General features: G+C 39.0%; 1 protein-coding gene and 1 pseudogene across 2 annotated transcripts in view; one reads left to right on the forward strand and one right to left on the reverse strand.

Moving 5' to 3' along the window:
• The window catches only part of Rel (REL proto-oncogene, NF-kB subunit), a 43,593-nt gene that overhangs the window by 14,957 nt on the left and 14,273 nt on the right, over positions 1-14,363 (reverse strand). For both annotated transcript variants that reach the window (XM_023720865.1, XM_023720864.1), the window contains exons 3-4: positions 13,145-13,293; positions 6,539-6,630 (exon numbers count right to left, since the gene is read on the reverse strand). In XM_023720865.1, coding sequence (XP_023576633.1) covers positions 6,539-6,630; positions 13,145-13,293 — 241 coding nt within the window. The remainder of the gene's footprint in view (positions 1-6,538; positions 6,631-13,144; positions 13,294-14,363) is intronic.
• LOC101580643 lies at positions 2,951-3,312 on the forward strand (annotated as a pseudogene).

Here is a 14,363-nt window from a genome sequence, read left to right on the forward strand (position 1 = left end):
TAATATAAATATTCTGGCTTTGTATTTTTGTATATTTTAATCTAAGGCCTTCATTTCTGCATTGTGTTCTCAGGTACATGAGCAATCTCAGGGATAAGTCGGCAGCAGCTGCAGGTCTGCGCAGCAGGAATACTTTTTGTTTTTATCACTACAGAGAGCAAACATTTGGAGTGCATAACCTTTCAAGTGAACTACCTCATTTCTGCCAATTAGAGTTGAATCTTCTGCCATAATACCCTTTGAAACCCCCTCCACCTTAAAAATGTTTGATAGGAGACTAGATTTTAAAGGGGTTGCCCCACAACTTGAACTTCGACTGGAAGATTGGAAATTAGTCTAAGTAGAAAAGGTGGTGCAGAGAAGTTAGGAGAGGCTGGGCCAGGTAAAAAGCTCAGAAAAGCCGAGGTTAGGTAATGTGATAATTGTTGTCTAATCCTAGGGGTATGGGGCTTGCTTTACATATCTGATCCATCCTAAGCTAGAGAGATAAGCCTAGCTTGACAATGCACAACAGGGTGTGTGTGTGAGTTGGTAAGGCTGAGTTTTAAGACCAATACCCTTGTGCCCATTCTGTGCTGGGCAGGAATGGCTATATGAAGAAGCAAGGACTAAAATTATGAACCATTCAACATTCTTGGCTTCCAGAGAGAACCGTAAGAGGGCCTCTGTGGTCCCAGGAGCCAGTGTCCTGCCCTGCTGCAGTAGTGATGAATAGTGTCTTGATAGCTAAAAAGGAAAGGGGGGTTCGTTTACATGCTGTGAGATCACTGCAGACCTACCTCACTGTGTTGAGACGGGACAAATGCAATAGAACACATTGGGTAGTATGTGTCTGATCCTGGTTTCTTGTCTCCCCCAAATTCTGGCCCCCTCTTAATTACTGTATTTGTCTGGGCTTTGTAGGACTTTTGCTGAGTCTCTGAGTTGGTGATTGCTAGGTGACCTAGTTTGTGTAAATATGTGTTAGTCTTTTCTCTATGTTCTTTTGGGGTTTTATTGTTTACAAAATTCTTTTTGTATTGAGAGAAAAATAGCCAAAGCATCTTTGACTGAAGGTTCTACACCAGGCAAAAGGATCTGAGAAATAAGTTGAGGGAAGCTCTTTTTGAAGTGGGGCTCTTGAACCATCTTTTGTAGTCCCTTTTCTCTTGTTTCCTATGTGGGACTAAATCTGTCCTAAAACCTTCTTCTCTTCCGGAAGAAAATCTAAACACCCACACACATATCTACTTAATTTTTAAAGTATCTCTGCAACTCTTAGATGACTTAGGTGGAAATCCTGAAGGAGCAAGGACCCCCTACCCCTTGTTCCCTGAGTCAAGACTGTTATTGGATGCAATTCATGCCAAACACGTGCTGTTTGGATGGATCAAACCTACTCAGTTTGTAATCCTAGAGAAGCAAATGGGATCAGGAGACCAGGACAGGGAGCATGAATGTATATTCAAATCACTCAGGAACTTTTATTTATGTAGGTGTAAGAAACTTATGTCAGGGGCTAGGGAGATGGCTCAGTGGAATAAGCGCTTCCCTGGCAAGCACAAGGGCCTGAGTTCAATCCCCAGTTCCGCAAAAAAAAAAAAAAAAAAAAAAAGAAACTTATGTCAAAGTAGCCTCAAGATTGTTTGATAGGAGACAGACGAATGTAACTCCATGTTTACTGCTAGAAACCAAAGCTTTGTGTGAAATCTTGAATTTATGGAGAGGGATGGAGGGTGGAGGGTGGCAAAGTATATACCTGTCTGTTCTTTCCCTGAACCCTTCACCTCATTCCTGAACTGCCAGGACCAAGGCCCCTTGGGCTTTGGTGACCCCTTCACTGGGGTGTCTGTTTGATGACTGATTTTGTTGTACCCCGCTATACTTTCTTTCCTATTTTCTAATCATTTTGTAACAAGTGTGCTGACTTTTCCTTCCCTTCTCCTTTCCTTGGGAAAATATAATGAATAAAAAGTCTTACTGGTTAAAAACAAAACAAAACTTTAACCCATCGTTGGTTGATTTGCATATAAGGTGTGAGGTTGGGAATCCAATTTAACTATTTTCCCCAACTTTTTTCTCTTTTCTCCTCTTCAAACATTTTCTCCTTTGTTCTTATTCTAACATGCCACTGCTTTCACACACTAAACTGTCTTATTTTCTTAGGTCTGTTTCTAGGCACTCAATTTTACTCTACTAGTCAATGTGTCTAGCCTTACCTCAATACTATTACTTTATAAATACCTGTATATTTTTTTTTATACCCGTATCTGATAAGGTCAGTTTCTTATCACTATCCCTCTTCTATAAAGTATTCTATTCCTGTTTTGAATTATACTCTCGTATTAATTAAAAAATTTTGCTGGTATTTGGTTTGGATTGTGCTGAATCTATATCAATTTGAGAGATAATGACATCTTTGCCGAACCTGTCTCTCCACTTACATGCAAGTTCTCCATCATCTCATAATAAAAGGAGCATCAAATTCATCTCAGAAGCCAGTCACTGAGGAATTAAATTATCCAGCAGATACAAACTAAGAGAATACTACCTTGGGTTTAAGAGAACAGAAAAGGCTTTTGGAGAATTTGGAGTAAGAAAAACAACTTGTATATTTTTGGTAGACAAATACAAATAAAGCATGTTCATTCATACATAGGTCTATTTTTTTCTTGTGTTAAATTCTTTTTCAAAAAATTTATTTATCAGATATAGGGTCTCACTACATGGTTCAGACTCGTAGTGATCCTCTTGTCTCAGCCTCCCCAACACAGGGATTACAAGTGTGCACCACCACACCCGGTTTCAGGGCCAGTAAGGCATGCGGTACTGGGGATTAAACCCAGGTCCTTGTGCTTGTCAGACAGGTGCTTAGACTGCTGAGCCATCTCTCCAGCCCCTACTTTATCTTTTAACAAAATGTAATTAAATCTGTCAACGTCTTGATGGGAGCTGCTCTTGGGGCTCTGCGATGCCACCCAAAGATGACAAGAAGAAAGATGCCAGAAAGTCAGCCAAGAAAGACAAAGACCCAGTGAACAAATCTGGGGGCAAGGCCAAAAAGAAGTGGTCCAAATGCAAAGTTCGGGACAAGCTCAACAACCTGGTTATGTTCGATAAAGCTACTTACGACAAACTGTAAGGAAATTCCCAACTATAAACTTATAACGCCTGCTGTGGTCTCTGAGAGACTGAAGATCCATGGAGCACTGGCCAGAGCAGTCCTTCAGGAGTAAAGGGCTTATCAAGCTGGTCTCAAAGCACAGAAATCAAGTTATTTATACCAGAAATACTAAGGGTGGAGATGTCCCTGCTGCTGGTGAAGATGCATGATGAATAGGTTCAACCAGGTGTACATTTGGAAAAAATAAATTTTATTATTAAATGCAAAAAAATGTAACTAAACCATAATCATGTGCCAGACACTGGGCTAAATGGCAAAGATACACACAGAAGTCAGTTCTCACCTTCCAGACTTTCATGATTTAGTGAGAGAGAAACATGTAAGTAAACAGTTACAGCAAACCATAATGGAAATATACATAAGCCCTTTGGGAAAACAGAAGGAATACTCAGCTCTGTATGGGAAGCTCTTCTGATGAAGAAGAATTTAAGCAGATCACAGCATTCTATGCAAGGGACTTGCATGTATAAAACCACAGTGGCAAGAAAGAAAATAGCTTCCCAACAACCATAAATAGTTCAGAATGACAAAAACAAAGTATATAAGCAGAGGCAGAAGAGGATGAAAACTGGAACAGAAGCAGAGTATCAAGTACTGAATGCCATGCTTAAGAAGTTGAACCATTTTCTCACAATGTAGTTCAAGGTTCACCTGTATTAGAATCATCTAGAAGCAGAGATTTCAAACTGTAGTTTAGTACCCAAAGGTCATTAAATTAATTTAGCAGATTAAATAGTAAGCATTTTCTGGGAGGAAAGAAGGAAAGGAAAGGAAAAGTAAAGGATAAAAGAGGCAGAGGGAGAGAAGGAAGAAGAGAAGAAAAATATAAAATGCAATGATGAGTAAGGCATAAGCTACAGGACCTTTAGCCAATTACTTAACTTTTCTATGCCTCCATTTTGTTATCTTTATGTGAATACACGAATAGTATCTACCTCCTAGGTTGTTACAAAAATTAAATGATGTAAAAATGTAAAACATTCTCCACCAAAAATAACTTTAAGTGTTATCTGTATGTATGGTATTAATCTTACTCCGGGTTTTAGATTACAAAAAAAACCAACCAAACAAACAAACAAACAAACAAACCAAAAAAACAAAAACAACCCTTTCCCATTTTCCATAATGTCTTTAGCACTGGCATCAAGAAACTGCATTTGAATTCCAGCTAGCACTTAAATTTTCTGACTATCTTGGGATGGTATATGAGCACAGCCTTGGTTTTCTCCTCTGTGAGGCAGTATTGTTCAATGATTCAATAAAAAGGTGTAGGCAAAACACTTAACATTTACTTCCTCATATACAGGAAATGCTTATTAATAAATAACAACTACTGTTTATAATCTTCTTGTTTTACACTGCACGTGGACTTCTTAAAAAGTCTGGCCTTAATTTGACAATGGTTCAAATCTAAAAGTGAGCAGACTCTTGATACAGAAATTTACCACTTCTGAAAATTTATCCTAAAGAAATAACCACAAAAGAGCTTCTCAAATAAAATGGAAAAAAAATTAAATGGTCACTAGAATAAACAAATTAGTCTACCCAAACAACAGAATAATGTGCTGGAAAAGTAAAAGAGATTTGGAAGTACTGACATAGAGAGATGTTTAAGATATAATACTGAGTAGAAAAAACAAGCAGAATAGCACACATAAAATGATCCTTTAAAAAAAAAAATCTTGGCATTTTTAGAAAAATATACATCAAACTTCATAGTAATCTCTTCTGACAATTAAGGCTGAAGAGGAAGGGGCTGGGGATTTAGCTTAAGTGACAGAATGCTTGCTTAGCAAACTGGAAGCCTTGGGTTCAGTCCTTGGCAACAAAACCACAAACTAAAAATAAAAAAACAATTATCGGGCTGGCAAGATAGCTCAGTGGTTTAAAGCACCTGCTTAGGCAAGCTTTGGCAAGTACAGGGATCATTGTTCAACCCTGGCACCACATGCCGCGCCAGCCCCGCCCCTAGGCCACAGTAAATAAATAAATAAAACAAAATTACAACCAAAACAACAAAAAATTAACAAAACAACTGCACACACAACTTAAAAAAAAAGTCTTAAGGTGAGAAACGAAACTTCTGCTTAATATTAAATAGTATAAAATATGAAGACTGACACAAAAGACATACACATCCTACAGCTTATAAAAAACAACACCCGAGGGCTGGTGAGATAGATCAGCAAACTAAGCGCCTGCTTAGGCAAGCACAGGGACCAGGATTCGATCCCCAGCACCACATGCCATGCCAGCCCCGCCCTCGGGACACTGAGCTGGTCACTGAGACCAGGCATAGTGCTGCCTGCCTGTAATCCCAGAGCTGGGGAGGCTGAAAACAGGAGGATCACTATGAGTCTGAGCTGTGTAGTGAGACCCTGCACCAAATACACTTTTTTTTAAAGTACTTGTTTGTGAGTACATTCCAAGTTATCATTTCCCCAAACTACGCATCTGGGGAAAATACAAGCCCACCATGCAAAGATGACTTAAATATGACAAAAAAAATCTATTTTTTAATGAATTTTATAGTTATTCAATTCATGACATGCCTATTTAAGTAGCTGCAGAAGACTTTAGAATGAAGACTACCAGGAGTATAAAAAGCCAGGATTTATCTGTTCAAGCAATATAGAGTGCTAAATAAAAAGTACCAGATGCCATACCCAGATAGTGTTACACATATAAATGTTTAATAAATGCTATCCTAAATAAAATTCACTGAAAAGTAAACATCTAGCCATATACAAAAATACATTATGAAACTAGTTTGTGGTTTCTACTATTTCTGCACTTTCATATATGGATTAGGTTTTGCTACTGAACATACCTTTAAATTAAATGCATTCAAGCAGGATGTGGTGACACACACCTGTACTCCCAGCTCTCAGGAGGCTGAGACAGGAGGATTGTCATGAGTTCAAGGCCAGCCTCAACTACCTAGAGAGCGCAAGGACAGCCTAAACTACACTGACACTGTCTCAAAAAAAAAAAAAAAAAAAAAAAATTAAATGCATTCCAATGCCTCATAACTACAGTACCTATTCAATATTCAGGAAGGAAAATCTAGATTGTCTGTAGAAAGTAGCATAAAGAAGGCCACACTCAAAAGAGAATCAAAACATCCTGAGGTGTTCTTACAGAAAATAGTAACACTCTTTAGTGGTATCAGAAAGCCTTGTCTATATTAGATTTTTTTCCTAAAAATGAACATTTTACATATGCTTTATTCCTCAGATACAAGTGTAAGCCAGTAAGTAAAAACTGAACACAAAACTCAAAATCACTTTTAAAATACAAGCTCAGGATAGAAATTGAAGTCACACAGTAAGTCCATACCTAAGTAATAGAAATGGTTATATCAAATATACTTACCATTGAAAGGATTGATTCCTGCACTTATTCTTGAAATAACAGCTTCTTTTACTTCTTTTTTCTTTACACATCGAATACCCAAATTTTGAAAACTAGAAGGAAAAAACAAACTTTCAAAACTGCATCACAGTTAAAGAAGGACTACAGAAATCAAACATACATCTACCACTGAAAAGCCACCATGCTGTCAGGGGGACAGGAGCATGAGCTGTACCTCTAACTGCTATGATGTAAGATGTAAGAGTAAAAAGGTGGCACTGAGACTGGGCGTGGTAGCATGCGGGTAATCCCAGCACTTGGGAGGCTGAAAACAGGAGGATCACTACGAGTCCAATCTGTGTAGTGAGACTCTGTAGACCCTGAACTAAATACATTTTTAAAAAAGTAGTATTATACTTCTTAGAGAACTGTTAAAAGGAAATAGCACATATAGTACTATATCATTTTTACAATATTTTACAATTATAACTTACCAATATGCCTATACCAAATATACCAAATATTAACAGAAAAGCAACACCAAAAAGTAAACAAACTGAAAATTAAATAATTAATATCTGTATACTTTGTATGAAGCAAAAAGTGTAAAAAGATGCCCACAACCTGAAGCCCAGAGACATGTTTTGTGAAGCCTATAGGAGTGCTGCCTACGTTAAAAAGAAAAAACAAAATCTGTATAGTTACCAAAACTTAAAACCAACTGGCTATATATGAATTTCTGGCTTCATGAACATTTTAGAGGTCCAGCAATAATAGATTATTACAGAAACAATAAGTTGAGAGTGAGCACCTGTAGCCCCACTGACCGGGGCTCTCACGTCTGTTAGTGTCCGCTCAGCCCTTCTATACCTGATCCTCTACACTCACGGATGCTGTCTACCTGACCTTCAGAGATGGAATTTTTCAGCCCCAATTTTACAGCTAATAGCAAAGGAATATATTTTGACATAATACATGCAGTTATAAGATATATTGAATTTTTTTATTAAAAAGAAGCTAAATACTATCAATATTTAACAAAAGTTTCAAGATATCACTTATGGAAAACTTCTCAGTAGCTACAAATATTACTAATTTGCATATATGTAGCACAGAGGATGGTGGGGGGAACTCCCCTACCACGACTAGTCACACTGGTTCCCACATGGAAAAACCATGACATCATTCAAGCCAGGTGGGTGTGAATAAGGAAATAGAACTTAGCTATGACACTACTATTTGTTCAAACTTTACATGGCACTTGACAACTAGGAGCTGCCTTGTCTAGCTCCTTCCACGCCCGCAGTATGTTCACACTGTCCACTTATTACACTGAGGGTTGTGCAGCACTTAAACTATCTTGACAAGACCTTCTTCTTCCTTTAATAATTAAAAAATAAATCATGAATTCATAATCTTTTCTTGAAGTCCTGAAACTACAATCTTCTTCCTCAAAGGTAGTCTATTTCTTTGAAAGAGTCTTAGTTTGGTTCTCTTTCTTTGACAAAAGATTTTAAGAAATTCCTCCTAATATTTTTATATGCTGCTTTATTTTGTTTCACCTGAATAGTCATAACTGACTGCTATTTGCAGAATCACAGAAGCAATAGAGGTTTTCAAAGTTCTGAGAGCTCAGCAGCAGAGTGCTTGCCTGGCATGCACAAAGCCCTGGGTTTGATCCCCTAAAGTAAAAGTCACACATGTGTACATGACCTTACAACTTAACCCAACCCAACCCAAACAAAAACCTGACCCAAGGAAACCAGGGATCATAGAGGTTATCTGAATTAACTATTCATTCATATATTTATCACAGTTACTCAAGTTTTGGAGCTCCTCCTGTGTACTAAGAATTCTGGAAAGTAATGAAGACATTGGATTCCCCTTCATGGAACTTAAGAGTGTGGTTGGCAAACTATAACAGATGGGCCAAATCTAGCACAGTGTCTCTCTCTCCAAATATGTATTGGAACATAATCTTACATATTCATTTACATATCGTTTGTGGCTGCTTTCATGCTGCAGTAGCAGAATGGAGCAGCTGCAACAAACACCATAGGCCTGCACAGCCTAAAATCTTCACCATCCAGCATTTTACAGAAGAAGGCTACTAACCCCTACTCTGGTGCATCAGATCGCTATTAAATAATCACACTGAAATGATGACAATTTTTGAAGGAAATACATATGTTTAGAGGAGTCTTTGACAGAAGACAATTGATCAATTCAGGGCAGAAAGAGAAGTGATACTTAACAAATGGAATGGAAGTTGTGTGGAAAGGAACAGAACATGCAAGGTCCCTAAAAAGATCCCTGTGAGCACAAGACATCAGGTAGAGGTTTTCGTGAGTGGTATAGAGAGATCAGAAGATGCACAGGAAGGACCAGCAATATAGCTCAGTGGACTAAGCACTTTCTTAGGTATGTGCAGGGGCCAGGGTTCGATCCCTGGTACCGCATGCCACACTAGCCACGCCCCTGGGCACACCGAGCTTGCAATGGAGTCTGGGCATGGTGGCGCACACCTGTAATCCCAGCACTAAGGAGGGAGAAATCAGGAGGATCACTACAAGTCCAAGCTGTGTAGTGAGACCCTGCGCACACACACACACACATACACTCACACACACAAGTACGCACAGTAGAACAGAAGCTTAGAAACACAGTGGGTATGTAGGCCATAGAAAGAACGGTATCCTTATTCTATAATCCCAGCACTTGGAAGGCTGAGGCAGGAGGGTCAGCATGGGTTCAAGGCCATCCCAGACTGCACCGACATATCAAAATCCTGACTCAACCCCACCCACCCAAAGTCATTATTTATCCAGTAATGGAGATAGTCCAAAACTTTATTTTTTTAATTTATTTTTTTTTTTAAAGTTAAAAGAAACGCTTTATTTTAGCTGGTACCCAGCGGCAACACCCGACACAAAGTGCCTAAGTGCGCGCCGAACATTAACAAGGGTCAGTATTTAAGCTTGAAAACCACAAAAACAGGGAAGGGGTGGAGAGGAAGAAGTGGCAGGGTCATTAGTTCATGGGGGGGGGGGTCCCGTTGGGTGGGGTGCTGAAGTTAGCAATCATGGGGTACAGCGGGTCATTCGTTCATTGGGTGGTCCTGTTGGGGGGGTGCTGAGTTGGCAGTCACACAGAGTTCATTAAGATAAGAAAGTTTGGGGTACAGATGTCATAAGACTTGGGTCACAGGGGTGAGGAGTTGGGAGGGGTAGGCGCATACAAAACAGGAACTCGGCGAGGTTAGAAGGGCAACAAAATGGAGTCAATTTTGACAGGGTATAACAAAAATGACTTAAGGACAGTAATGACCAAGCACCCTGTCCGGCCTCCCCAAGAAGGCAGCAGAAGGGGAACTGTGGGGCAACAGTGGAAGCTCCGGTGCCCACCCCGCCCTCGCCCCCCAGTGCCTCAGTTTCACCATCGGCAAAGGGAAAAATAACGGTGCTCATTTTACTTTAGGAAAAGAAACCCTTGTGAGACGGCACATTGTAGGTACGAAACATTTGTAAATTGTCATTTTTCCTTTAGAAAACATCAAGGATGGTGAGTAGGAAAAACAGCACACAATCTGAGGACCGTGAGTGGGAGCCAGAACAGCAGCCGTAACGGGAAGGGCAAAGTCACTGTCTACGATGGATGAGAAGCTCTGGGAAGCAAGAACGTCGGTTGAAAGTCTGCTGGGTGCTATCGAACAACCTCACTTTAAACTTAGAGTGTGCGCATGGCAGGCAGCTGCGTTACTGCAGCTTTCCTGTTCTGTGTCTGCCAAAGCTGCAGAGTCCAAAACTTTAACTGCTAGAAAAGTTAAAATGTTATTAGAATTTCAACTAATACAGACAGAAAATATTTTTTACTGTATTATAATTAGATATTTTATATTTTGTGTTATTATTAATAAAGAACATTTTAGGGCTAGCGATAGCTTAGCAGTCTAAGCACCTGCCTGGCAAGCACAAGGACCCAAGTTCAATCCCACATACCACATGTTGTGCTGGCCCCAAAACTGGGCATGGTGGCACATGTAATCCCAGAGCTGGGGAGGCTGAGACAGGAGAATCACCATGAGTCTCAGCTTCGTAGTGAGACTCTGTATCCAATAAATGAATAAATAATACAAAAAAAGAAAATATTTTAAGTGTTTGTTTCTTTTTCATTTTTTCCATAATCCTAGCACCTGAGAGACTGAAGCAGGATTACAAATTTAAATCCATACCAATTTGATTTGAAAAAATAAAGTAAAATAAAAATAAAAATTAAATTAAATTAAAAAACAAAACAAACAAACAAAAAAATTTAAATCCAGCCTGGACAACTAAACAAGAAGTAAGCATCACACTTTCTCCCTGTCTGGTGGATGCGTTGGAACAGAGCCATGGAGAAGGTCCTCCCCAAGATCTGCACTATGAGGCTACATAGCCCCACTGTGCTGAACACAGGGTTCGTCTCATCAAACTACATCTTGTCAGACTGGGTGTGGTGGCGCATACCTGTAATCCCAGCTCTTGGGAGGCTGCAGGCGGATCACTACGAGTCTGATCTAGTAGTGAGACCCTGAACATCCTGTAGACCCTTCCAGAAAAAAAAACAAAACTACATCTTGTCTTTCTCATAGCAGCCTGTTTTCCACATGGGGGTGGTGCTGTTTGGCCCACAGTTCTGGGAATTCTCCATGCCATAAAAGATGGCTGGGGATGCAGCTGAATGCAAAGACTATGTGTTCAATCCCAGTACTTCAATAAACAGTAAAAATGTAGAAATTCACACTATACCCACTCAAAGACAACTATTAATATCTTACTAGGGGCCGGAGAGATGGCTCAGTAGAATAAGCGCTTGCCTGGCAATCATCCCGGTTCCACAAAAAAAAAAAATAAATAAATCCTACTATATATACTACTATGTATATGTAAAAAATTAGTACACATACTACAATGTCTGTATAAATTCACTTTTAACAAAAATAAGATTACTTTTATAATTGTGTGTGTGTGTGTGTGTGTGTGTGTGTGTGTGTGTGTGGCTGGTTCAGCCCAGGGGCAGGGCTGGCGCAGCATGTGGTGCCAGGGATCGAATTACGGTCCCTGCATTTGCCTAAGCTTGCCTAAGCAGGCGCTTTAGTCTGCTGAGCTATCTCACTGACCCCCATGCTTTATTTTATTTTATTTTTTTAAAAATTTATTTATTTATTTACTTGTGTGTGTGTATGTGTGTGTGGCCAGCTCAGCCCACCAGGGGGCAGGGCTGGCTGGCATGTGGTGCTGGGGGATTGAACCGCGGTCCCTCTGCTTTGTTAAGCTTGTTCTAAGTAGGTGCTTTAGACCACTGAGCCATCTCACCAGCTCAACCCCCATGCTTTAAAATCTATTATATTAAAATCCATCTGACTCACAGCAACATTTATACTGACTTTATAGCTACACAGAAGCACAATACAGTATGTATCAGTTTATTTAACCAATCTCCTTTGTTTAGTATTTAAATTGCTTCTCTATTTCTGCCATCACAAACAAAGGTGCACTGAACATCATCATAATTAAAGGTTTGAACATTCTTGATTATTTTTCTGAGGAAAAATACCCAGAGTTAGAATTGCTGGCTTAGGGTACATTCCTATTTCTTGGGATTTGGGTATATAAAGTGCCAATCAAAGGGGTTTTTTTTCCTTTTTCTTTTTTTCTTTTTTAGATAAGGTTTCACTGAGCAGTCCAAGCTGGTCTAGAACTCACTTTGTAGCCCATGCTGGCCTTGAACTTGCAATGATCCTCCTGCCTCAGCCTCCTGAGTGCTGGGATTATAGGCATGCATCACCATGCCTGGACCAAAATGATTTTATTAATTTAAATTTTCATTACTGTAATGAGTAGTCCCATCTCTGGTAGCCTCATCAACATGAAAATGACACTGCTTTTGTGTGTGTGTGGTACTAGAGACTGAGCTAGGGCCTTCGCACTAAGGTACATCCCAAGCAATTTTATAGATTTCTTTTTTCCTTTTTGAGACAGGCTCTCACTATGCAGTTCAGCCTGGCCTTGAGCTCACTATCTAACCCAGGATGGCCTCAAACTCACTGTAATTCTCATGCTCAGCCTCCTGAGTGCTGAGAAGAAAATTTTTAATTTTGTAACAAGGTCTTGATAAATCGCTACATCGCACAGGCTACATGCAAATTTGCAATCCTCCTGTTTCAGCCTCCCAATAAACTGGGATTATAGACATTTTTTAATCTTAGAACATTTGATGTATGTTAAATTTAATAAATTCTAGAGTTTTCCAGTTGAGTTTCTCACATCTGGCAATTATTAAATTAAAAATGAAAAACTAGAGTAAAACTTTTCATGAATTGTTCAAACTGAGGGAAAAACAGCATAAAATAAATTTTTTACTCTCAATAATAAAGAAGTATTCCTACCCATCATGTGTGATGTCTACTAATGAAGAATGAAAGGGTAGTTCTAATATGAACAGTACAAAAATGTAAATACACATTACAGTAAATAGAATGAAAAATTAACATACTCTGTTAAAAAGTAAAAGCCGGCCATGGATAGGAAACAGCATGCTATGCTTATCCTGTCCCCGCAGATCTGTGACTGCATACTGCATACTTACAACAAAGGTCTACGTTCCTGTCCAAAATCAGCTTCATAGTAGCCATCTCTGCAGTCTTTTCCAACTAAATCATGAGGGTGAGGCTTATATGGGTCATTCTTTGTTACTAATGTAATTCTCACTTTTCCTTTTCCATAATAGTTCATTATCTGAAAAAGTAATTAAATACATGATCCATAAATATACTCATTAACAACTAATTATTAATTAAAGGTTAATTTATATAATGTAGTTAGCACGGTATTAAAAAAAAGTTCAACTGACCAGTAACCGCATTTGAGATGAAGCTTCTTGAAGAACAGCAGTAGGGAAGAACTTACCTGTCAGGATCAGGACAATAATTATAATAATAATTTTCTACCCTAATTTCAACTGGTCTCATCATCACACTCTGCTTATTATCCTTCTAAAACAAGTAAAACTATACAACAACTTTTACTGCAGAACATTGAGAAATACTTAAATGCTACGTAACTAAGTGCCTTGCTCTTAGATGTTATATCATACCATAAGCATTCCGTGGGAATACATGCACTCAAGCCACACTGAAAATGACAGTATGCAAATGACTGTCTTATTAAATATGTGATGTTTCATGGCAATATGTGCCGATCAGTAGGCATATAAGGTGTATAAGTTGAACTTAATAAGATTAAGGCTCACACAGAAAATGTATTTAGAACACTTACCCTAAAGTGGCAGGGACACTTAGAGCTAATAATGTTCACTTCTATTTTTTGTGCTACTGGGGATCGACCTTGTGCTTGCCAGGCCGGCGCTTATGCCGCTGAGCAATCTCCCCACCCCATTAATGTTCACTTGTAAAGCTAGCAAAATTTGACAGAACAAGCAATAAATATAAAACCCAGCATAGGTAGGTAGTTGAACAAGAATGGCTAGCTTTGTGGTACAGGGCACTAAAATCCATAATTGTAAATTTAGATATAATGTGAACAGTAACCAGAAGTATTGTCTTTCTGAATGAAAGAGAAGGTAACTACTCAAAAAAGACTGATTTTTTAAAAAAGGCTGGTTTAGATACAACTCAAGCCATGAAGTCTATGTAGGACCTACTGAAATGTAGAGATCTTAGAAATATTTTCAAGACATATAAAACAAGTTAGTGGGCTGGAGAGATGGCTCAGTGGTCTAAAGCACCTACTTAGAACAAGCTTAGCAAAGCATCAGGGACCGCGGTTCAATCCCCCAGCACCACATG

Source organism: Octodon degus, unplaced genomic scaffold (assembly GCF_000260255.1).
Source record: "Octodon degus isolate 3935 unplaced genomic scaffold, OctDeg1.0 scaffold00078, whole genome shotgun sequence".
Classification (NCBI taxonomy): Eukaryota; Metazoa; Chordata; class Mammalia; order Rodentia; family Octodontidae; genus Octodon; species Octodon degus.